The 24,741-nt window shown below is 38.6% G+C and overlaps 1 protein-coding gene across 4 annotated transcripts in view; it reads right to left on the minus strand.

Moving 5' to 3' along the window:
* KCNIP4 (potassium voltage-gated channel interacting protein 4) overlaps positions 1-24,741 on the minus strand; it is a 433,914-nt gene that overhangs the window by 211,424 nt on the left and 197,749 nt on the right. Inside the window, exon 1 of one of the 4 annotated variants that reach the window (XM_074904596.1) lies at positions 2,316-2,479. The exons of the other annotated variants lie outside the window; for them this stretch is intronic. Within the exon in view, the coding sequence (XP_074760697.1) occupies positions 2,316-2,415 (100 nt within the window). The 5' untranslated portion in view covers positions 2,416-2,479. Of the gene's footprint in view, positions 1-2,315; positions 2,480-24,741 lie in introns of those variants that run through there. 4 annotated transcript variants of the gene reach the window in all.

Raw genomic sequence — 24,741 nt, forward strand, 5'->3', positions numbered from 1 at the left:
TATATGCCATAAACTATTTATTTGTACGAAACAGGCACAAAGATTTCATTTGGACATGTTGACCTTTGAGGATAAAAGAAGAAGGGATATAACCTATCCAAAACCAGACAACTGCATATGTCCTTATAACAACATTTTCAGAAAACTGCAACCAACTTCCTCACTGATTTCTGGAAAAACACGTGGATAGTCAGAGCACACTTGTAAAAATTAATTTTTTCTTAACATTCTACTTAAAACCATCTCCAACATATGCACAATTTTATGATGCATATACTTTTCATTCATGTGGGAAATGAATAGTCTTGATACTTATTAAAATCATAACAATTTTTTCAACTCCCTAGTAAAAAGTATAATTTTTTTTCTTTTGTAATCAGTGTGGATCTTTAATTCTCAAGTTTAAGAAAAAAATGGGGAATAAACCTTCAATATTCCTGAACTATGAGAAAACAAATTTATAAGTCTGTGCAATTTAGCTAAGCCTCATTTTCATACATCAATGTTTTTACCTGTTACTTGATTCCCATGTAACATGCTTTTTATCTCACTCACAGAATTTGAACACCACAGAGGAATGGGGCATTATATGTCTTCCTCTGGTTTCATCTAGCCAGCATGCTGGAAACCTGTCCTGCACTAGGCAAGAAGAAACTTTAAGACTCCATGCACACACACAGACTGACAGTTTTTTGGCCAGCGAAGCAGACAAAACAGGCAGCTACACATGAAACTTATTTCTTACAGAAATCTTACAACCTCTTACAAGCAGCTTCACTATATTTTTAATTGTCTTTCCATTATCAGCTTCGCCAGCCTTAAAAACAAGTACAGACAACAATCAAGTGCTAAATTTTGCCAGGGAACCAGACTGGATGTGGCAATCAGACTTTACAGTGCACAACACAAACCTGCCAACCAACCTCAAAAGTAAATTTGGCGCTTTTTTTCCCAAATCTCTGCAGCCTCTAATGATGGAGATAACTTTTATCATAACATTTCTCAAGTTGATTGACACTTCTATTTGCAACTGTACACAAAACAAAAAGCAGAAGTTCATACATTTGACAGGAATCTCTCCATTGTGATTTAAACTCAATATAATGCACTTTAATAGATACATTCTTTATAAAAATGAAATTGGTAACACATTTTTGTGAGTCTCTGCAGGGTTTTCAAATTCTGTAATCAATACAAACAAGTCCACACAAGACAGCAACACAGTTGCATGAACTTATTTAAAATCACTTGAAGACTGAGTTTCTTGAAAGGGTTACATAAACAGGATTACTTTAGACCTTTTCATAGGAGCAGATTTTGCTTATGCTCTTACTTGTTAACACATGAAAGCACAATCTCTCAGTCAACAAAGTTCCCCTTTTCATAAGCATAAGTATATACACTGTACTCAAATGCTAGCTTACAGAAAGATTTGAGAATACAATGTTTCTTCAATATTTGAGAAACAGAGCATTTCAGTCTGGAACCTAATAAAACACTGGTATGCCATGAATATCATCACGTTATCAACCATGCTGCAATCAGTGGGTTTTTTGACTAACTCTTCATATGGTAAAAATAACAGCGCTTTTAGAAATAAGGTAAAAATAATCAATATTCAACTATCTTACATAAAAAGCACATTTAAAACAAAGTAAGTTTCTTATTTTTCATTCTTACTGCTTTATACAGAAACGCTATTGCTAAGAAGGTGATCTAAGATAAACAAAGCATCAAGCAATAAAACTTGCACTTGAGTGTCGTAAGTGAATGTTAAAGTTGCTTATTTTGTATATGACTATTGCTGATCTTTGTCAAGCACATTTAAAATGTCAAAAATAAATTAAATATTCAACAGGTTTTTAAACACTATAAAGTATATATATATCTTGGTATTGTAACAATCCCAGTACAGATCATGTTAACATGAATATATTACAAAACAATTCGGAATAAATTACATACAATTTTAAGGTAATATAACAGTATTTGCATGTTAACATCCTGAAATCTGCTTTGACCCCTACTCCTTTAAATTTGCAGATTTAAAACAGGAATAAGCGATTCAGATTTTAAGGCATTTCTCTCTGTTCGACATCGAAGTTTATACTTGCAGTATTCAAGACGCCAGTTTATTTTTCCTGCGGAAGAAAATCACCGCAACTTTAACATCAACAACACCGAGCCACTGATGTGCACGTTGCTCTCGAGGTGACTCAGGAAGCGACTTAGACGCAGTTTACAGGTGCCTTGCCTCGCCGCAAGAGAATAAGCAGAACAGAAAAATGACAAGCCACTGAAAAGCACTCCCTTACCTTCTAAACCTGCTTCAATCAGCCCAAACTGTTCCAACACTTTAACAAAGAGCACAATCACGATCAAAACTGCTATCATTTCAAGCCCTTCCAAGTTCATGATGCGTTAGGTCATGGTCTGACCACCGCCACTGAGGAAAGTGCTCTTCTGCCGGGCTTTCTCTGCGAAGCCATTACACTGCCGCGGGGGAAGGGGCGAGCGGGCGGGGAGCGGCAGGGAGCAACCCCCGTCCTCCCAGGCAGCGGCCGGGAGGGGCCGGCGGAGCGACCCCGGCCTGCGGGCCGGCAGCGAGGGGCCGGCAGCGAGGGGCCGCCCGCCGGCGGAGCCCCCCGGGGTCACCCGGGCACCGTCCCCGGGAGGAACGCGGCGCCGGGGGCGCGGCTGGGCGGGAGCCGCGCCGCGGGAGGCCGCGCGGGTGCGGAGAGCCCGTTGCCCGGGCAACGCGGGGAGCGCGGAGGGGGCTGGCGAGGGTCCGGGGCGAGGCCGGCGCCGGTGTCGGAGGGTGCGGAGTGAGGGGGTGCGGTGTCGAGGGGTGCGGTGTCGGGAGGGTGCGGTGTCGGGAGGGTGCGATGTCGGGAGGGTGCGATGTCGGGGGAGCGGTGTCGGGAGGGTGCAATGTCGGGGCGCCGCGGGCAGGGCCGCCCCTCGCCGTGCCGAGCAGCGCGCACTCCGGTGATGCTGCAGGCCCCTGGCCAACTTCTCCGCTAGTTGCTCCGGGTAGAAAAGCCGTCTCAGTCCTACGAGGGACAGACTGTTGCATGTGGCAGGCAATACACAGCATTTTATACACAGCAGTGCCTTAAGAATCCTTTTTTTTTTTTTTGTAATTAAAACAAAAATCCATATATGCTGTCTCAGTTTCATTAGAGCTTAATAAGCATGTGGGCTTATGTGGAAAACAAAATCTGAAAAGAACCGATTGAGATGGAGAAGGAAAAGCACGCTCATAATTTTTGATGGTTTCTCACTTCAGTAATATTTGCTAAACAAAGTATTTTCCATGGAAAATATCAGCGGTGAAATACACGGATACTAACCACAGGACTGAACTGGTGGTATCTTACACCAGTAACAGCCTATGGCCTATCTGCAACAGTTTGCCGTACTGGCATTGTCACGAGCCGCACACAACGCTATTCATGGTTAAGGATTTACTCTTTAAATCCCTTAATAATTTAGCATCAAAGAAGGAATTTACATTAGAAAAACAGCTTCTCTATTGCAACGAAAATGAGCAGGGGAACAATTGCAACAAATTTAATCCTGTCTGTTAGAGTAGTGTCCCCCACACGGTTGGAATCAATTACTGCCAAGGGCTCAGTTTTCTTCCTTTCCCTGGATACGATTCAGAAAAAAATCATTGTGGCATGTGAGAACTGGCAGCAACTTCTAAGTCCCCAAGGTATACACACATTATGATGGGTGTTACCATTACTGAAAACAGTGGAATGAAGTGGGAGTAAAGGAGCTAACAGATAGAATAGAGGTACTTTTTTTCCTACAGTGCATAGATAAATCCATGCAGCATAATGTTCATGTGTCCTTATTCAGTGCTTTTTTGCTTGTGATTGGACTCCCCAAAGCTGCTTAGCCTTCTGTCAGAAAACTTAAGGTTTAACACTCCATCCTAAATATTGTATTTCTTTTGTTTCTGCAAGTTGCTTTTCCTTGAGTTTCTTTGCCTTTATTTGCTGCAAACTTTATCCTTACATTCTTCTTCTCTCTGTTCCAAACAAGGCTAAATACCTTTCCCTCTAAGCCATCTTATCAATGGCGTTAAGGACAGTAGGTCTGGCTCTCCTTCACTGTGGGACTAAAATGGGCTAATTTAGCAGCAGCAGCAACATAAACTCTCTAATCTGTATGCCTTTACCCAAAAGGTTGATACTAGTTGTGTTTGGGTACATGCAACATTGTCACCTGAACTGACATAGTCATTTTCACTGATAGCTTTCATTAATATTTGTCAGCTGAAAATGTTAAACTGAAAACACTTCTCTAAAAGATACAATATTTACTACTTCTGTGCCAGTTGCTCTTACTCAGAGCCCAGAGCAGAGAACTGGAAAGCAGAGGTGCTGCTGTGGTGGTGCTGCTGCAAAAAAGCCTGGGTACCACTGCCCCGCAAACCCGGACCCCACAAGTGGCAGTGACTAGACAAATATGCACGTGGAGATCCGCTGTGTAGGAGCTGCTTCCTCAAGTATAGGCAAAGCAAACAGTTTTTCCCAGAGGTATAGGTCTACTGCCCCTATGGCTAATTCTGATTCCTTCCAAGGCACATCAGAGAAGTACAGAAGAAAGGATGGAACTGGTATTACTCCAGTTTTACAGATGGATGCCAAAGCACAGTAAGAAGAATAATCTCCAAGGAAGGCTAGGATTTTGCAAGAAAGCTATGACTAAACTGAGGTTTCTCAAGCGCTGTGAACCAGTCATGAGAATCTCTTTTCTTTCCTCCTTTTAGTCTACATACAGGTAATCTAATATGCAGTTAAATATATCTTTCCTCATTAGGTCATTGCTTTTTAGCAAAACTCTATAAAACCTTACAAAAAATATTTCTCCTGTAGAAATGCAAAAGAGCACAAAGCTATCTCTGATCCTTGATTTCCTACATGCTTAAAAATGGAGTTGACTCAATTGACAGGTAGGGTTACAAACTGCATAACATGATTATTTATCTCTCCAAGTACCTTGCCAAAACCAGTGAAGTGGACTGTTGGTTTCTTCTTTGACTTTCATACAAAAAAAAAAAATAAAAAAAAAAAAAATCTTCATTTACCTATAGAGGTTTGTCAAAATGTGAAAGGAATAATATAGCTAACATACTTTTAAATATTGAAACCCTTCTTTCTCTCTTGTCTAACTATCCAGGCCTTAATATACTGTGGAGTTAAACTTGGAAAAGCTCTACAAGTAGGAATGCAGGAAATAGGAATGGGACGAAAGATACTGATGCATAAATTACCATGCCATATAGGTGTTTTATACACAAGAGCAAATAGCTGTGTTTTTCATAACTACAGACAAAAGGTTTCAGCTTAGAAAGTGTTATATATGCTTTCTCCTTTTCACCAAAGCATTTTGCAGGTCTTGCGTTTTCATCATGAGAGCAAATATATGTAACCGAAGTTAACACTATGAAAAGGACATTGAATGTCTCGAGCGTGTCCAGAGAAGGGCAACGAAGCTGGTGCAGGCTCTGGAGCACAGGTCGTACGGGGAGCGGCTGAGGGAACTGGGGGTGTTTAGTCTGGAGAAGAGGAGGCTGAGGGGAGACCTCATCGCCCTCTACAGCTCCCTGAAAGGAGGGTGCAGAGAGCCATGGGCTGATGAGTCTCTTTAACCAAGTAACAAGCCATAGGACAAGAGGGAATGGCCTCAAATTGCGCCAGGAAAGGTTTAGACTGGATATTAGGAAGCATTTCTTTCCAGAAGGGGTTGTTAGGCGTTGGAATGGGCTGCCCAGGGAGGTGGTGGAGTCCCCATCCCTGGAGGTGTTAAAGAGTAGAGCTCTTAAGACATAGCACTGAGGGATATGGTGTAGTTGGGAACTGTCAGTGTTAGGTTAATGGTTGGACTGGATGATCTTCAAGGTCTTTTCGAACCGAGATGATGATGCTGTGATTCTGTGAAGTCACTGGTTATCTTTTGAGCTTGGGACGTATCTAAATGGTCACTTTTCATCCTCTGATGGAGCTCTAAACCACAATGCAGTAATTCTGTTTACATTACTAAGATCCTTGATACCATTAATCTACTGCTATTGCTTAATGCTATGTATCATGAAATGTTAATGTTAAAAAAAGACCAAATCAATTGAGATTGAAAAGTAATGAGTGGGTCTGCAGATGGAGTGCCAACAATTGTTATGTTTCTTCCTTACACTTTCTTTTCTTATGTGCTCATGCTCATCTGGATGCCATTAAGGCACTCTCAGGTTTTCATCATGGCTTCCATGAGGACAAGTACTATTCTCTGATATTCTTTACCACCTACAAAAATAGTTTATGGGACCCTGGTCTGCATAAGTCAAAATCAGTTGTATTTGTTCAGATTAGTGATCTGAGCTAACCTTGATGACTCTGCATAAAGCAAACTGGGATGCACACATGCACTGCTGCACTAACAGATTTTGGAGAAGGCTATCAATGGCAGGGGGTTAGGTAGTGGTAGAGCTAACTGGCAGAGCTGGGTGCAAACAGGGTATACACGCACAGCAAGAGAAAGCTGAAATGGCATAGCACTAGTGGGTATCCCATGTCATACGTAAAGTCTGAGAACAGAACCTCTAGTGGAAGTTACAGTTTCTTGATTTTGACTGAGAACAACTTAAATAATATTTTTAAGCATGCATATGATGAAGGTAAAAGTCATGCTGTAAAGCTAGAGCAATCTAATGATTGCTTTAGAAGTGATGTCCCTGCAACTTGTTATAAAGGTAACTAATATTTTTCTCCTGTCTTTAATAACAGCTGTGAATAAATATTCCAACATCTGATATAATCATTATTTCTGTGTAGCTATTTAAAAGAAATTTGTATTTTTTTAATCTTAAAAGGAGGCGAAACTTTCTTTCTAAAGGAGAAAATGGGCCAGAAAATCTTGATGTATCATAAATGCAAATATTTTATCTCAGCAGCTGTTATTACACTTTAGTCTCCCTTTTTATGAGCATAAGAATAATGTTATTCTATTTATTTATTATATATATTCATTTATTCTATTTATTTTATTATTATAAAAAAGTAAAATATAAAACCTAGTAAATCTTCTAGCTCACCAAATTATGGAGCAAACCCAGCAAAAAGATATCAACTTTTCTCTTTTAATTTATCTTTCTTTCTTAGTAAATATTTAATGAATCCAAAGAAAAGATACAAAATGCTATCATGCATTCAGCCATTATAAAAGTGGCCCACACCTTGTGACTTTCCTGTAGGCACTGAGCCAACGTGGCTTGACTTTCATAAGATCTTTTCCAGATTAATCACTGGTAAAAAAAAGCAATCTGATATCACATGCCTTATATATACCTTTTCACAACTTTTATCTAAGTTTACATCCTGCACTGTGTCCAATGTTTTTCGCTTGTCATACAAGGAGTTGCCGCAGTTCAGACATGATGATGCTTACATCATGTCAGAAGAAGACGACTTCCCAGCCCCACCCAAGAAGCCACACTACTGATAATGCATGATAACTCCCTAAACAGGCATTTCAGCCCTATGTCAGCAGTCAGTTATAATTTTATGGGCTGGCATGGAGGTTCTCTCTCACCTAAATTGTCTCTGGTCATGGAAGGGGGGCAAGATGTAGTCATGAAGCAGAAGTTCTGGCTCTTCACATTTGGTGTATACTTAGATGGCAATGCATAAATTCTGTGCTTTTATAGAACTGATTAAAATAGAAAAAGTTATGTACTACAATATTCATAAGTAGGCTTTTCAAAGATTCTCACATAAAACATCCTCACCAGCCAACTGAGACATAGTCCCCATTGAAAAGTATACCTGAAGATCTGGATAATATTATAACATGACTCTTTAGAAGTTTTGGATTGCTATAAATGTCAGAAGCAGCACAAAATCCGTCAATATGTCAGTTACTCTAAATAGTGTTCTGAATAGTGTGTGAGTAGTCTGAAGCCCTTAAAATGGAATTATATCTCAAGTTTATCCCTTTCCATACAGTGAAAATATGGCTCCCTGAATCTGGTAACATATATTTCTGGAAACTGATGCAGATATCATACTGTGACCATGAACTATATGTCACTAGAAGACAGAAGTTTTCTCATTACATGGAAAAACACCATTCCAATAACTCCATTTTTACTGGAGGTCCTTAAACCTCATTAAAAAAAAAAAATCTTCAAAGAAGTCCAATGTCTTAAAACCGACAGAGCACTATATTTTAAAACTCTCTATGGAAACTAAAGCTGAAAAATACTTGGCTGTTGTAGTTGCAGATGAAGCTCAGTTGTCCCCATGATTTGTTTGTGCTACCTATTTATTAGCAAGGATTTTTCTCCAAAGAAATGTAATGATTTTTCAAGTGTTTGCACAGGGAACATACTAATCATTTTCCAAACTACAGGGAAAGTCCTGTCACACAGAATTAGAAGAGAATTATTAACTGTCATTTGTAAAACTCCTATGCATCTCCAGCAATGAAGAACTAATGCAGCAAGCTTCATTTCCAATTCTGAGGTAGTCACAGCGTGCCAAGGGATGGTGTTTTATGATATTTGACAACATTTTCTCTGAATGACACATGGTCTCAAACAGTTCATGTTCAATGCCCCACACAGCTATGGGATGTCACAAGTGGTGGTAGGCCTCCAAGCTGCTTATTTCACCATATTTCATCAGGCTTGTTAGTACGTGACCCACATCTCTATTACATTCAATATTGTTTAAGAGTATGTGTTATCTATTATGTTTAAGAGACTATGTTAAGAGAAGATGTGTGTGAGCTAACACTCGTGACACAAGTAGTTTCACTGAAACTGTCCTAGACATGTTAGTCCTGCAGCTCTTTATTTCTCCCTTTATACTTGCAAATCTAGGGCATATCTAAAGTCTTCAGTGCAACAGCTCTAAGATTCAGTGTTTTTTCCCTGTCAGACAACTAAACTTTTAATTCAGATTTTCATGGTTTTGCTCCTCAACTATTGTGACCTTCTTTTTTCAGTTTTGTCAAGTGCTGTCTTACTCCTGTTTATCCACTCAGGATGCTGCTGCAAAGATCATCAGTTTGGCTTACCACTCCAATATCTCAGCCTTCCTTTTACATTTCTAATGGATCCACTTCATCATATACAAAGTATTTGCCATCACCTTCAAGGCCAGTCCTAACATACTACTGCCATACCTTGTCACTGTTGACTTTTAGAGAATATTGAGCTGCTAACACAGTCAAACAATAACGCTAGCCTTACTTACTTTTAAGTTAGATTTTATTCATAAGAAATGTTGCTGGCTCTAATACAGCATGTTAATATTTGGAAATATTACTACAGCTGTATTCCCTGTGCTACAAAGTTTCTGTGATAAACAACATGTGGATGCTGACATTTTTGAACCCATAGCCATGGACAGAGCGTGAAAATTTTATGACACAGCATGGTAAAATTTTCATCCAGATAGCAAAGGGAGAAGAGCCATCATTAATAATTAGAAATATCATTAATAATTAGAAATAGATTCTGCTTTTTTGCTACCTTTTTTGCTGCATATTGTAGGAAAACTGTCAAGCTTCCTGCAGACTGTAGCTGTGAACACTGTATTGTTAACTTTATCATAAATACAATTAGGAAACTTATCTACAGCCTCAAAACAAGAGACTGACAGAACTGTTCCTCCAGTTCAGCTGCTGCAGCATGTGGATGTTCACCAGACTTTTCCTCCTAATCCCTTGTTGGTTCATTAGTCGTTCACTGCAGACAACACGAGACTGTTATGCCAATCAACAGTAAAAAGTCACAGGAAAGCGTAGCTCATATGCCTATGGAAAACAGCTTGAGAAATTGGAGCAAGACATCATCCATCATAGTTCAGCTTAAAAAAAAAATCAAACAACCACAAAACAGAACCAAAAAGCTAGGGAAATCAGAAACCAATGTCTACTGAGCCTTACAGTCTGACTTAAGCACTAGTGTGCTGTCAGGGTGTGTTTCTAGACTGAAGGGTGAGCTTTGTCCAGAAGTTTTTATTAAGACAAATAACAGAAGAGTGACAAGTTCCTTTTTTTTTTTTTTTTTTTCTTTTTTCAGACTGGTTAGCCAAAGCTCACCAACATATATTATAAGAAGGAAATAAAGCAAGCTGACAGATACTCAGTTTCCAACTCTGTCCAATTAACCTAACTTGGAGAACTGTGAAGGAGCCCAACAGGTTTCTTTCTAACAATTTGAAAATGTCTCTTAATTTCTTTTCTTGCTGACCTCTACCGTGTATAAACCTGATACAAACAAATCCATGTGCCTAAGCAAAGCCTGCTGTAGGTTCAAACATCAGAGCCTTAGTTTTGCTAGGAGTTTTGTTTTGGTAGGAGGGTAATGCTAAGCCATCTTATCACAAAAACACACTGAAGGGTGCATTAGGGTGCCTGAAGAACCAAGGAAGATTGTACCATTTTTCTCATGGTGAAAAAACATCTTACAAATAACTTATACTAACTGTATATTCAATAGTAATGTTTATCTCATTGATAGTCAATGGTTTTTAATGGTTGTTTTAGACCGCCTGACAAGGATAGATGGCCCTTTTATGTGAACAACTGCAGAGAAACAAAGACTGGGGTTAGCAGTCCGAACAGTTCAGTTGTATGCATGGTTGTTACAGCATAGGTTTGAAGAACATTAGTGCAACAGTCCAGAGACATAAAGCACTGACATTTGCTATTTAAATGAACCGAAGATTTCCATGCATTGAGCACCAAGACAAGGAGACTTTCAACACTGCTAAACTCAGCAGAGCTACTCTTAAATCAACAGGAAGGAAATTTTTCTTGTTATCTAAATTCTCTCTCCCTCTCCTGTCTTTATGCAATGTTAATGCCTATATTACCACTTCCTTCCTCTACTATTACACTCTTTGGTGAATATTTTTCTTTATAAAGTGGTCATTTGCATACCAAAAATTTGACAGATTAGTAATTCTATAGGTTCTTTAGCTCTCGTCACTCTATGCTTTTTGAAAGCTGTTTTTATTTAAATTCAGATTTGCTGCACTGGAAAGATTTGGTATTGATTTATGCCTTCTCCACTTGGGTCGTAAGGTGAACGTGTTTCTGTGTGAGCTGGTGGCCTACCAAAATGGCGTGGAAATTTCAGGAGCAAAGACAGACCCAGTGGAGACACAGATAACAAACAAGACACTGGAATTTATTTACATATTAATCTTTAAATCTGTCAAAAGTGTTGCTCTTTCATTTTAATATCTTATAAGAATTTCTATGACATGCCAGATAATATTTGCTTTGCTTTTATACTCACTGGCAATATATGATAAAGAGAGCTCCAAATGTTCCAGGGAGTTCAGAAATGTAAAACAATATGAAATATGACATTTAATGCACCTCACTTGTCAAAACAAACAAAAATCAAGTGGGATGCCTGAAAAGACTCACTACAGGTAGGTATTTATTTACTTTGTGTTTCCTATTGCTTTCTCTGAATATCTCATCAGTTTTCTGATTGATGGTCAATAATCTCTTCCACCATGAAAATGACACTAGGATCTGTGCAACTCCTTTACTTTATTGTGGATAAACTAGTTGGGTAGGCAACCATAGTTCTGTTTTGTGCAATTTACATGAGAAAATAGAGGTAAGGGGTAGATGACTCTGAAAATGTGTCTGTTCCTCAGGAATAAAAAAGAACAAAGAAGGAAAGCATTACACCAGAGTTACCATAATTAAAAAGGAGACAGCAATAAAAGAGAGCAGGGACACATAGATACGATACAGTCACTTAAGGGCTCTGAATGGCCCAGGTCTGCCAGGTTTAAAGGATAGACTGTCATGAAACAAAGAAAGATCAATTTTTTTCCATGAGACTTTTTGTTACAATTATTAGCACCACTAGCATTACAGATACCATTGAGTAAGAGAGTCCATATTTTCTCCTCATCTGTTGAAAACATAAAAGGGCCTGTTCAAGTAACAAGGTTGAGCACTGTAAGGACAGGTATCAGAGGATGCATGTGGTGCATGATGGCCCAGTAAAACTCTCACCCAGCTGTCTGTCAGTTTACGTAACAGAGGAAGGATTAATTTCCACAGGCTGTCAGGTGATTAAAACATTCTGCAGAGTAAAACAAAAAAAAAAATTGTCCCATCACATGGAAAGACTTAAAAATATATTGGAAGCAAATAGATTGTGTCTGTGCTCTCCGTCTGGAAAAGTACTAACATTGAAATTGTGCTAGATAGGTTAAAAAAAAGTCATTTAAAGAGCTTCAGACCAACATTTCAAGATCTCCTGCGAAAACTCAAAGTCTAAAACTGAACAGAACTAACGAAAGAGCAGTATGGAAGAAGGAAAACAGATTCTGAAATGCTTTCTTTTCCCCAGACTGGGAACCAGATAGGGTTCAAATGGCATCCTAAGGCTGCTACCTAGAAATTAATTTTAGCATGTAATTTAGATTCAGTCATGAATATAGCCTTATCAGAGGACAGGAGAACCGTGAAATTATATATATATATATACACACACCTATATAGATAACATAGGAGTGGCTGGAGGTAACAGCAATTCACATTTTACATTCTTCTTTAGCATTATTGATACGCTTCAAACGTAAAATTCCTCCTTCATAACTTCAGCCATTCTTTGGGGTTTCTTCCCTCTGAGGAATATTGCTCCAACGCATTTGCAGTGTTCTGCATCAGAAGAGAAAAACTGAGCTCCGTATTCAAAGCAAACAGCAGAGTCTGGCAGAGGGAGCCCATGAGAGCAGAGGTCGTTGTCAGTAGCGAGCTCTTCCACAGAAATGTCATGCAGCAGTACTGATGGCTGGAGTAGAGTCCACCACTTTTTTCAGTCTTGCTGCATATGAGGAAGGCAGCCCATAGGAAGACAGCAAGATGAGTTTGCTTCTGTTTCTCAGTATTCACCTTCTCCACAATGTAGGTTCCACTGCTTCCTCATGGAAAGGATCCTGCGGAGCTGAGCTGTGGTACACATCCATCCAAACCCTACAGAGGATCTCCACAGCATTCCATTGCAAGACTTCCCAGCAATAGAACCAGATATTTTTCCCCTGGTTATTCCTCTAGAAATGCTACCAACCTAAGGCCTTGACTTTTTGATGCCTGTTGCAATTTGCTTGCCATGGCCTATGGAGTAGTTTTAGCAGTTTTGTGTGACTTCATTTTTGAAGCAGTATTTTCATCTCATTGCTTGCAGAACTTTTCATTTCAGTGTAATTTTTCTTCATCTTCTCTGGGTGTTTTGCATCTTTGCATTATATCCTGCTGATGCTGCCAATCACTAACAGCATGTGTTGCTCTGTAGCCTCCTCATTCTGTAGCAATGAGGGCAAAGTTCTTATTGTTCTCCTTTGTCCCCAGTGCTGATCACTTGAAATATGAACATCAAATTACAAGGAGAAAGTTTGCCTCTGCTTTTTCCAGGTCCTATTCTAAACTGTTATTGCAGTAGAGACTACCTTGCAGTTGAGCCACAGATTACTGTATTTTGACAATTTAGTTGTGTGTCATGACAGTGATCTCAGACCAGTTCTTTATTGATGTGACACATTAACCATCTCTTCCTATCCAGTATCTCACTGTCAAAGTGAAATATCAATGTAGTCTCTTCTACCCTGCCAAGCAAAGGATGGATTGGGAATACTGGTAGAGTAAGACAAAGCATCCTCCTTGAATTTATCAAAATACAGAAACATACATTCACTCCTCTGTGAATAACATATTAGCATGAACTGCATGTGATTTTCTACCCATTCAATTTGATGATACTATTCTACTGTCTATGCTCAGCTATGACTGTGTGTACCATCTTCAATACATTACCAACAACACCCCAACAAACATCTTTGCTATGGCTTTCCACCATGATCTTTTTCATAGTTCAGTTTCTCCCTATTTAATAAAAAAAAAAAAACCAACATACATGCAGATATAGCGTGCTGGTTTTGACTACAGGAAGAACTGAACTTCCATCACATGTTCACAGATCCATTTATATTGTATGCCTGCTAGATGGTCTCCCAACATGTTAGTTAAGTAAGATTCCAGTAAGCACAGGATAAAATGCTACAAAAGAAAGTCCAGGATGTAGTTTTTTGGCTTATTAATAGATTTAACCAAAGAGCTATCCTCTGTAAAAATAACGGACTGCCTTGTTCTCATAAATGAAAATACTGAAGAGCTATTTGATGCAATATTAGGGAAGTACCCAGAATGCCTTTTAAAACTGTGTTACAGTCCCTGTAACTGGTAAGCTGTGAATCCTAGGAACAAAAGTCTGTGGAGTCCAGGAGTATGACGATACACTCCTAAACAAAATATTTATGTGCCAGCTCTAACAATATCAAGTTTGTGCTGTCAGAATAATGCAGATCCTTCTTCTCAATTAGATGTTAATTACTGTGTTTAGCAGTCACATAGTAATAATGGCTTTGAAAAGTCATCAAAATTAGGCATATCACAGCTTCTCATTAAAAACAAAATAAAATCAAGTGGACAGTAAAAGAGCCGAACATTTGGCATACCACTGCTTGATAATTAACTAGGTATGAGAGTCCTATAATCAAAGAAGTTCTGTACACAGGAAAGGTTAGCAGACTGTTTGGGGTTTTTTTCATTTGACAGAGAGAGGGATAATTTTCAAAGATCCAGAATAAATCCAGAGACATTTTGAAAAACTGCACAGTTTTCAAGGAGTCATTCCTCATTCTAATGACTTACATTGGTGAAACTTGTATGCATGAAGCTGTGAAATCTGTCCTATTCCCAATTCACTGCTTCATATTGTTGTGAAAGTAGTAGAAGTGCCAAGTTAAAAATTTAATCAAATAATCTGAAAACAGAGCAATATTTTAGTGACAACCATCAGAGATGCACCTAGGTCTGCTGAGAGTTAAATACGTATAGGCTTTACTTCACAAGTTTCAAAAAAGGGTTCGCTGAAGTTGAATGAACCCTTAGAAAACATAGCCTATGCAAGGCAACAGTAACAAACCAAAAATATTCCTTTAGGAAAGTAGACTTAAAATATAGCTTGCAAAAATTGGCGCTGAGAGAAGCATCAACTAAAAATATTTTTCCTAAGTCTCCAGACTCACAATTAATGTAGAATTTTAAGGGCTCTCAGGAATTCACCTGGTCCAGATTCTTGCATTGTACCTTTCCTGACAGACATTTAAAAAAACATAAAAAGAATTAGAGCATAACCCCCCTAAGAACTCTAGTACTTTATCACTCTCTAGAAAAATTGACCTCTGATCCCAACCCTGTATTTCCCCCAATCTCTTTTGCTGCTATTTGAGCCCATTTATTCTTGTCTTATTCATACATCTCTAAATCTGTCCCTCATAGAAGCAGATCTGGTCTAAAAAATTCAAACTGAAGCTTCTAGAATTCTTTGAAGCAGACAATTTTCATATGTCGTTTCATATACATCCTACTTATGATGCTGTAGTGCATTTTTTTTAAATCAGAAAACTGAGTATCTAAAATGTTCCAGCTATTTTTAAAACAGCTTCAAAAAGGGGAAAAAAAAAAAGTATTAGGAAATGCATTTTTCCTAACATACAAATGTAGAAATTTCAGAATCATCCAGAATAAATTCTAAATTATTCCACAGCTGTGGAAAACATAACTCTTATTAAAACCGACTACTGATGACTTTGCTTTTACATTGTACTCCTTCCTCTATTTTTCTTCGTTTCAGTTAAAAGTTTCCCTAGGCATTGACTGTGGTATTGTAAACATTCATATTCATATACGTGTATACAGCTGTATCATAATCTAAATGATGTTAATAAAATGAAGCAAAGCATCTAAGCTTTCTATTTAAGTGAAACATGACTGAACTGAAAAGGCTGGTGGGGACATGCTTTCTGTTTCACTTGGAAACCACTGAATACCAATTTCCATAAACTCATTTGGCCTCTCAAATCAGATCAGCTGCAGCCAGCAAAATTACCTGAGGCATACAGTGTTTAATGGAGGTCAGCATGTATCCCTGACTCATAGGAATATGTACTATGATCATGTTCACTGAAAAAAACCAGCACATCAAGACTGGCAGTCTGTTTGTCCATGGCACTGGAAAAGAGAGTCTTGCCAGAAATCCTGCAAATACAGAGAATGTCTGTGCACAATGATTTTGCATTTTGATCACTGCATTAGTTGAAAGATGCATGAAGTTAGAGTAGTCATAGAGTTCCTGACTGCTGTATGAAATAAATTTAGCATTGATATGGTAGTTTTGGTCAGAGAGACCACTTAATCCATAATATATGTTTAAGCCAGGACCCATTTCAGGGAATTTTGGTCAGAAATATGTATTTCTGACCTCATGAACTCTTTTGAAGGAATTAAGTATCCCAGCAGAGAAACTGCTTTGTACTGAGAGAGCTCCTGCCAAATATTCAACATATAAATTATTCTGCTCTTGAATGTGTTGATCTCTCAGCAGAGATGAGCCCTAAATAACCGTCTCATTGCATGTTAACAGTTCATATGGCTTGATTTCAATTCTGTGTAATATACTGAACACTAGAGAGCTTTATTACAAGGTTCAGGATAAATTAATTGAAAATCAAGTACAAATAAAGTATGGGTCATCCATGAGCAGAATTCAAAGAGATGCTGACAAGCAGAACAGCATCTGTTATAGCACCCAAAAAACACAGATGGAATTCCAGTGCATCTGTTCTCACAAAAAAAAAAAAAAAAAAGTTTGGCTGAGGTTGGATTATGTCTTGTTAGACAAGAAGAAAGATGCCCAAAGAAACTGGGCTAAGAATCATTTGGACACATTTTTGCCTCTGCTTTAGCACAGACTCAATCCCATTTTGACTACATAGGAAGAATAGCAAGAGATTTCACAGAGATCAGAGGAATAATGTGTGAAATAATGTCTCTCTTCTCCCAGTTGAAGGAGCTCAGCTAAAAAAACCCCACTCAAACAAACAAAACTCCTATGCAATCTGTAACACAATCTGTGAACAACAAAGCCTACATAAACCAGTGGTCCCAAAGATACTGGACTTAATTTGTCATTGGTTTGTAATAAAAGGTCCTTTCCAAAAGTACAAAATGGATGAAAAACTTTACCAGTTTAAAAGGACATATATAATTTATTAGTTCTGCAGTACCAAATGGCATGGTGACATGCTCATATTTATTATTTAATACAAGCATGGCAGCATGAGAAAGGTGACCAGGGTCAGCTGAAAACTGCAGAACAAGACCTTTCTTTTTGAAGTTGATGCTTACAGTTTTAACCTTATGATTTGTTTGACTTTATTAACTGAAAATGAAAGAGAAAAGGCAGAATGAAGTATTCTATATTTTTTCTCTCCAGCTATATTCTGGCCTTGCAGCATGCTGGCTGTGCTTTTGGGCAGCATATGGTCACAAGGAACTTTTCCTTGTGGAGCAGTCTTGTATTAGCAGAAACTGAAGGTGGGGGACTGATTAGCCGTGTTATAAATGCTATATATTCCTATGCAACTAGTTATTAACTTATGCAGAGGACAGCTGGTTACTATGTCTACTTACTAAGTTAAGACGTAAGTTCCTAACTTACGTCTTAACTTATGCAGGGGACAGCTATGACTTCAAGTCTTCTCTACCAGACAGGGCAAGAAGCAGTTATGTCACTACACACAGTTAAGAACTACACACATCAAGAACAGAGCTGTATGCAAGGTGGCACCACAAGCCTGGCTTGTCACTTCACCAGGAAACTGGGAGGACCATGTCCTGCAGGGAGGGGACACCACGTCTCCCGGGGGCAGCACTGCTGACTACTCCAGCAGCGGCTCATGGGTGTACATGAGACCCCCTTATGCAGAATTACCACACGTGCATTGCCTTGTGACCAATATAATCATTCACACTTGCATCAAGTGCAAGTAAAATCCTGCTTGTCAGAATTCTCTGCTTGTATTGACAGGTACTTTCATCTTTAATTAGGAGACCTGGGCACAGCTTGTGCAGTGAGGGGAGGAAGAGGACCGTTCCAGCTACTAGCATCTACATGGGGCAGCACAAACCCTAGTGGAAGGCCTACTTGTCATAACTCTTTTTTCTAAGGAAATAGATAAGAAGTGTGGTGGTTTGACCTTGGCTAAATGCCAGGTACCCACCAAGTTGCTCTATCACTTCCCCCTCTTACCCCTTTTTTCTCAACAGGGCAAAGAGGGGAAACAAAATAAGATAGGGAAAAAAACCTCAAACAACCCTTGTGGGTAAAACAAAAGCAGTTTTAATATAAGCAAAGCGAAGCAAAGGTCCATGTGCAGAAGCAAAAAGAAAATAGATTTATTCTCTCCTTCCCATGAAGAGGCGATGTGGGGCCTTCTCAGGAGCAGGGCTCCCATACGCGTAGTGGTTGCCTCGGAGGACCAAGGGTGACCCCACCCCCTCCCTCCTTTCTCCCAGCTTTACACTGAGCAGACGGGATATGGTCTGGAATATCCCTTTGGTCAGTTCGGGTCAGCTGTCCTGGCTGTGTCCCCTCCCGAGATCTTGCCCCCCCGTCCCACAGGGGGGAAATGTCGGAAAGAGCCTCGGTGCTGTGTAAGCGCTGCTCAGCAGTGGCCACAACACCAGGGTGCTATCAACACCCTGCCAGCTCCCAGCATAAACCACAGCGCCAGGAGGGCTGCTGTAGGGGAAAACCAATGCCGGCTCAGCCAGACCCAGTACAGCAAGAAACATAGGCCTTTAGTTACACTGAAAACAAGCACTTCGTATTTTGGATAACTGTAGTGAAATAAAAAGTTCATCATATTAAAGTATGATTCAGTTCTTTAAACAAAATCACAACCCACCCAGTCCTCCCAACCCCCCCAACTTTGATTGAAACCCAGTGCCTTATTTAGCCTGTGCTTTTTTAATGCAGCAGATAATACCAAATAAAGGATATTCACAAACAAAATTCAGCTGTATATTTCTGCTTGCTTTAGCACAGGCTGATGGAGTGCCTTAGAGTGCCATTACATTTTTAAAAATAGAAGGCACATGAATAGGCATGCACCTCAGTTTTTAAGAGAAATGATTCACAGCTCTTCAATTATATTTCTTTTCTTTGCTCCTTTATTTTAAATTTAAGAAAAGACCTTATTTGTACATTCTATTGCATCCTTATCAAAATCATGTGAACATAGTTAATCTCACTTCATGTGGTCTGGATAACAGCAATAACACTGTGAAAAGCAACAGACCTCATTGTTAATGTGGTTTATTGAAGCAGATAATGAGATCTGGTATTTTACCTTGAGAGGAATATTGACAAGTAGCACTTTACTTGGTAAATATTCTTGTCTATGAGTTGGATTCTGTGCAAAGGAAAACTCAATTTCTACTATGAATTCAGCTTCACCAACACATTCTTATAGTATTCTGGAAACTTCTTAATTTCTCTATATATGTACTCTTCCCATATTGTAACCAATAGTACATAGGACTTGATACCTTCCCCAAAGTCTCAAAACATTCCTCAAAAGTGTTTTTCAGGAATATTTGTTGCTCACCTTTAAAATAGGAAACAAACTAAGAAGTACTGAGCTGCTTTTCATTACACAGTTACAGAACCAAAAGTATAACCTGCATATCCTATTGTCCATCCTGGTATTCTATCTGTCTGATATAATAAAGCTTAAAGTATCTGCAACAATGCTCTAATTTTGTTGTTGCAATTTTTGTAATTGCTTCAAGTGTGTTAGTCTGCTGTGAAAGACTGAAAAAGAGAAGTCAGAGTACAACTCTTGTTGTGAAAAAAAAAAAAAAAAGGAATTTGGAAAAGGCAGAAAACTTTTACTTTATAGAATAACAGCCAACTATGGGGTCAAGATTAAAAAATCTCCAAAATTCTTTGAAATTTTTCATCTTAAAGAGTTTCTACATAAGGAGTCTCAACTGTAATGGCTGAATCAACTGCTGAAGCTCACAAACTCTTTAAAATCGGAAGTGTGAAAAATGTTCTGGCTGAAATGGCATAGGATGCTACATGACCCGAAGCTTCTGGTAATCCTGCAGCTAAAAATAAACTGGAATGCAAGAAGTCATTTAGCACTTCCTTAGTTCCAACCTCTTCCCAAAGTAATATCAAATCTTGATCCAAGCATTGTAAGGAACAAGTGGAAGACATCCCAGAATGAAGGGGCTGAACCACCCTCTCATTGTTGTTAACCATCTCTCCTCATTTTGCACTGCACTAGTTCGGCTAAAGCATTGGAGTTAACAAACTTTAGATTTTTATATTCTTGGAATGAAAAGTGGACATTCTAAACTTCTGAATTTATGTGCACAGTCTATAGCTATGATGAGTTCTGATTTGAATCGCACATGCTATTGGAGTGCCTTCTCGCAAGTCCATAATATAAACCCATAAAATGTATACAACTAATAAAACCTCTGGATTTTGCCATCCCCTAAAACTGACCCATTACTACATATACAGTGAGACCAGTGAGCTGGGACATGTTCTACCTGCCAGGCCTATATTGCTTTTGCTGTGCAGAGGTACAGTGATTTCCATAGCAGTGAGAACCCCTTGGACTTTTCCACAGAACTGCCCACTGCACAATCACACAGCTGCCAAAAAACTGACCTGAGCAAGTCTGGTGGCCATGTATCCAGATGTCACCTTCACTGGAGCTACATCCTCTTTTTCCATCCATGCTAAAACTTTCAGATTATTGACAGCACTCTATATAAGGTCTGGGAGCTCCAAACAAATCCCAGATTTGTGACATTGTATGCAGGCAATGTACCCCTTAAGTCATGGAATAAATTGATTTTGTGACAATGCACTCAACTCAGAGAAAGACCAGACCATTCTAGCTGGATCTGGTCATCATACTCAGTTAAAATGATGGCACTGCTTGCCATGAGGAGCATTTATAACCAGTACAAATGTAAACCAGTCAAACAGAATACATATTTATATTTCGTAGGTTCAAATCAAAGTGGAGCAGATATTTCGGAGACTAAAGCTAGAGGAAAAATTAAGTAGATTTGCTTTTCCCATCCCAGGCATTTATTTGAAAACCTCCAGTGTTTGTGTGTGACAGCAAGATACTGAAATATGGCAGAAGAAAATTCCAAGGTAGAAAGAGAGACTATGATGTATTTCTCTGTGTACTGTCAGAGAGGTCAAAGGGAATCTGATTGAAAGGTTCAGCTCTCTTACTTGGGTTGCAGTCATCAGAAGTAAAGAGAAAAGGAATATTCCCTTGGGACTTAAGTACTGCAAAAAGGAGGAAAATTATTTGCCCCAGAATTGAGACACTCTAAATACTGCCATTTACCTACCTGCTGATATGCAAAATTGTTTTAATCTTTAATCTGACACTAATAGAATTAAAGAACTGGAAAGAGGGCAGGCTCGCTACAGCCCTTGTCAGACTTTTCTGTTACTTGTTTAAGAAAAAAGGAAGTTAAAAAAGAAAAAGGTTCCTATCACTACATCCACTCAGAGTATCATCAGGTGGGAAAGTGCAATATTTCAAGTCTTAAACGCCATTATTTCCTTCACACACTCTCTGTGAAGATGAAAAGATAGAATACAATGTTCGTGTGTGGAAGAAACTGAGGAGTGGTTCGTGGAAGAAGCTGTGGGATGCTTGCATTAAACAAGGAGGTATTTAAATTAAATTTCGTACGTAGCCAAAGGAGAAAAATACATTGAAATGACAGAAAAGGAAAAAAAATTCTGTTACAAGGATACTCTAAGGATGAGTTGAAGTGAAGCATGGCTGAGAAATGTAATGCTTGTAGACCACCAAGGAATGGGCTGAAGAGATTTGAGTGAGATTTCACTTTTCCTTATTTTCTCTGTCCTTACTTTTTCCTTCCTCAGTAAGGATCTTTTCCTTAAATTCTCACTATGTAAATATATTTAAATTTACACAAATGAGCATTTATTTACATTTCACATTTGCATGTCTACTCCATTTTTGCCTCAAAAACCTTGGCAGAGGTACCTCCATTCTCCTACGAGAATTTATGGAATATACATAGATATCTAAATCATGTCTGACAGCTTCAGTTAATGTGGGCCGCTAGATTTTACACTCTGAAATGCACTTCATCCATAACAATTAAAGTGTACTGCACAAGTTACATGAGCAAGAGAGATGAAGGGAGTGTAAAGTGTTAAAGCTTCCATGGTAACCTCGGCAGTGAGGATGCAATTGGCTTGCTTGGTCCCTTCTGTCACATCTTGATTCCATGCCAACACATCATGAACTGTCCATCATTTGACACATCTATTTTTAGTGCATCCTCAGCTGCTTCCAATAAAATGATAAATGATACATGTTCACAGAGGGCTAATACTGGTCACAGAAAGTGCTGTTTCCATCTGAAATGCAAGCTGGAGCTTTGGAGCAAAACAACATGACAAAGGTACTGACCTTCAGTAAAAGTAGAATAGAGTTTCGGTCAAACTGTCCTTTGCTTTTCTTAGCAGCAACCTGTTCCTAACTAAAGGCAAACAAAATCTATGCCAGCTACAAAAAATTATGCTTTTAGCTCTTAAGGGAATTGTTCCAATATCTTCAGAGTCACTCTCAAGTGAGAGACATTCAGGTATTGCCTCATCCATACTGGAATAGCTCCTCTTTTGTGCTTTCAACAGGAAGACATGCTAAACGTGTTTAAATAATGATATATGACCACTGCAAACACAGAATCATTAATAATGCATTTCTCTGGGAGACAGCTCTATTCATACAGGATGCCCGAACAATGAAGAGAAATTGCTTATGCTGTACCAGCAATTTGTTGCAGTGTCTGCACTACAACCAATAAAAGGCAAAATATATATAGACACCCACGAGTTTCAGAAGGCTCCAGTGTTTGTCCCCACACATTCCCAGTAGCGTGGGTAAGAGACCCACCTCTCTAAGTGAACACCACTTGTCTTTGCCTTTTCCACCCTGCTAGTTGAATAGGGGAGAGACACTTTGTGGAAGGAGAAACATGAAAATAAAGTCCTTGGGTGGTCAGATCTACACCAGCAGAAGTCATATCATACTGTGGCATGGAAACTCAACACAAAACTTTCAACCTAAAGTGCCCTCAGTGCTTACAGATGGTAATGCCTTAAAAAAGTAAGGCAATACCTCAGTGTCAGCACTCTATAATTCTGCTTCTCTCTTTTTGTTTGACCTTTATTACTTTTCTCCTCATTCTGAATGCTCTGCACTTAGTTTACCTTGCTCCAGCACCAATTGCTAGACATAGAAAAATCTCCAAGACTTCCAAGCCACTTTTAGATACAAACTCAGCTTTCTGTATTATTTCATAATATATCCTAAAGACACACACCTCCATCATTTCTAAGCACAACTCAATATTTTATAGGTTACAGAAACTGATCAATTAATTTTGAACTACATTTTATTCCTATTAACTTTATATAATTTAAAATATGGACTGAAAGGTCTTTCTTAAAACTGGAATCAGTCCCCAGACTAATGAAATTTCAATCTTAAAGGTTTTTTGCCAAATAATTTGCTTTCAGTGTTCAAACACCTCTGTATATGTATACCAGTGCACTTCCTATTACACCCAGGATAGCAAACTAGTTTTCCGATGGTTTTCTTGACAGAATATATTCTGAAAAATCAGAACAGTAATATTATTTCAATTCCCCTAATTCATTTGCTAATCTGCCTTTTATGTGACAGCAGAGAGCCTTTTCATACAAATAGGTAAATTCCTATTTTAATGTATTATATTTGCTTCAGAAGCAGAAAAAAGCTCATCTTTTAATATTTCCTTTTCTATATATTCCTCATCTGAAATCAATAAAAATATTAATAATTGAGGTATTATATACTTTTTAAATTACAGATTTTTTTTTTTTTACAGAAGGGTAGATGAAACTCTAATGAACTGATTTTGCCTGAAGTGCCAAAGAAAACTGTAGAAGTGTTGCTTCACCAATGTCACTCTCCTTTTCTTCTTCTAAAAAAGAATAAGCCTCAGCTATGAACAGGGCTCATTTAGCATTTAAGAAAAAATTTCTTTTAGTTTCCATGCTACTGGGAAGCACTGGAATCAGACATGCTAAAGACATTTCATAAGAATGTTTCACTTGCAGCTATCTTAATCAAGAAATGGTACATGTACTTAGTAATGAAAACAATTCATAAACTTCTCGTTAAGTGTTTAAAAACAAAAAACCCAACAAATTCCACACAAAAAATCAGAGAATACCTTTCAAAAACCAGCCAAACGATTTTATAAAATCACCTTTGTTACAAAGCTGTGTGTTCAAATGCAATATTCTGTTAGTTCATAAATGAGTGAAATTATGTTAAATTATTTTTGAGTCACTCTACCTACTATTTTGGCACCAGTAAGAATTAATTTGCAAAGCTCATTAAAAAGTTTGTATTTTTCAGGCTTGCAAAGCCACTCAGGCCCTTAGTATTAAGCTGACATAACGGCATAGCAAAATAAGCATCCTGCTCATCAGTAAAATCAGCAAGGACAGAGGATCTTTCATTGTACTTATAAACACAAGGTTTATACGTCAGAGAGTCACCTCCATTAGGGAAACCACAGAACGCAGATAGGCATAAAAGGGGTATCTCCTGGGAAACGTCATGGCATGGGGCAGGAAAAAATGTACCCCTGTAACTCCTTGTTAGAGTATACTGAATTACACTGAGTGGATGCTTTGATCCCATGACATCT

The sequence above is a fragment of the Athene noctua genome, chromosome 4, assembly GCF_965140245.1.
Source record: "Athene noctua chromosome 4, bAthNoc1.hap1.1, whole genome shotgun sequence".
NCBI classification, from domain to species: domain Eukaryota; kingdom Metazoa; phylum Chordata; class Aves; order Strigiformes; family Strigidae; genus Athene; species Athene noctua.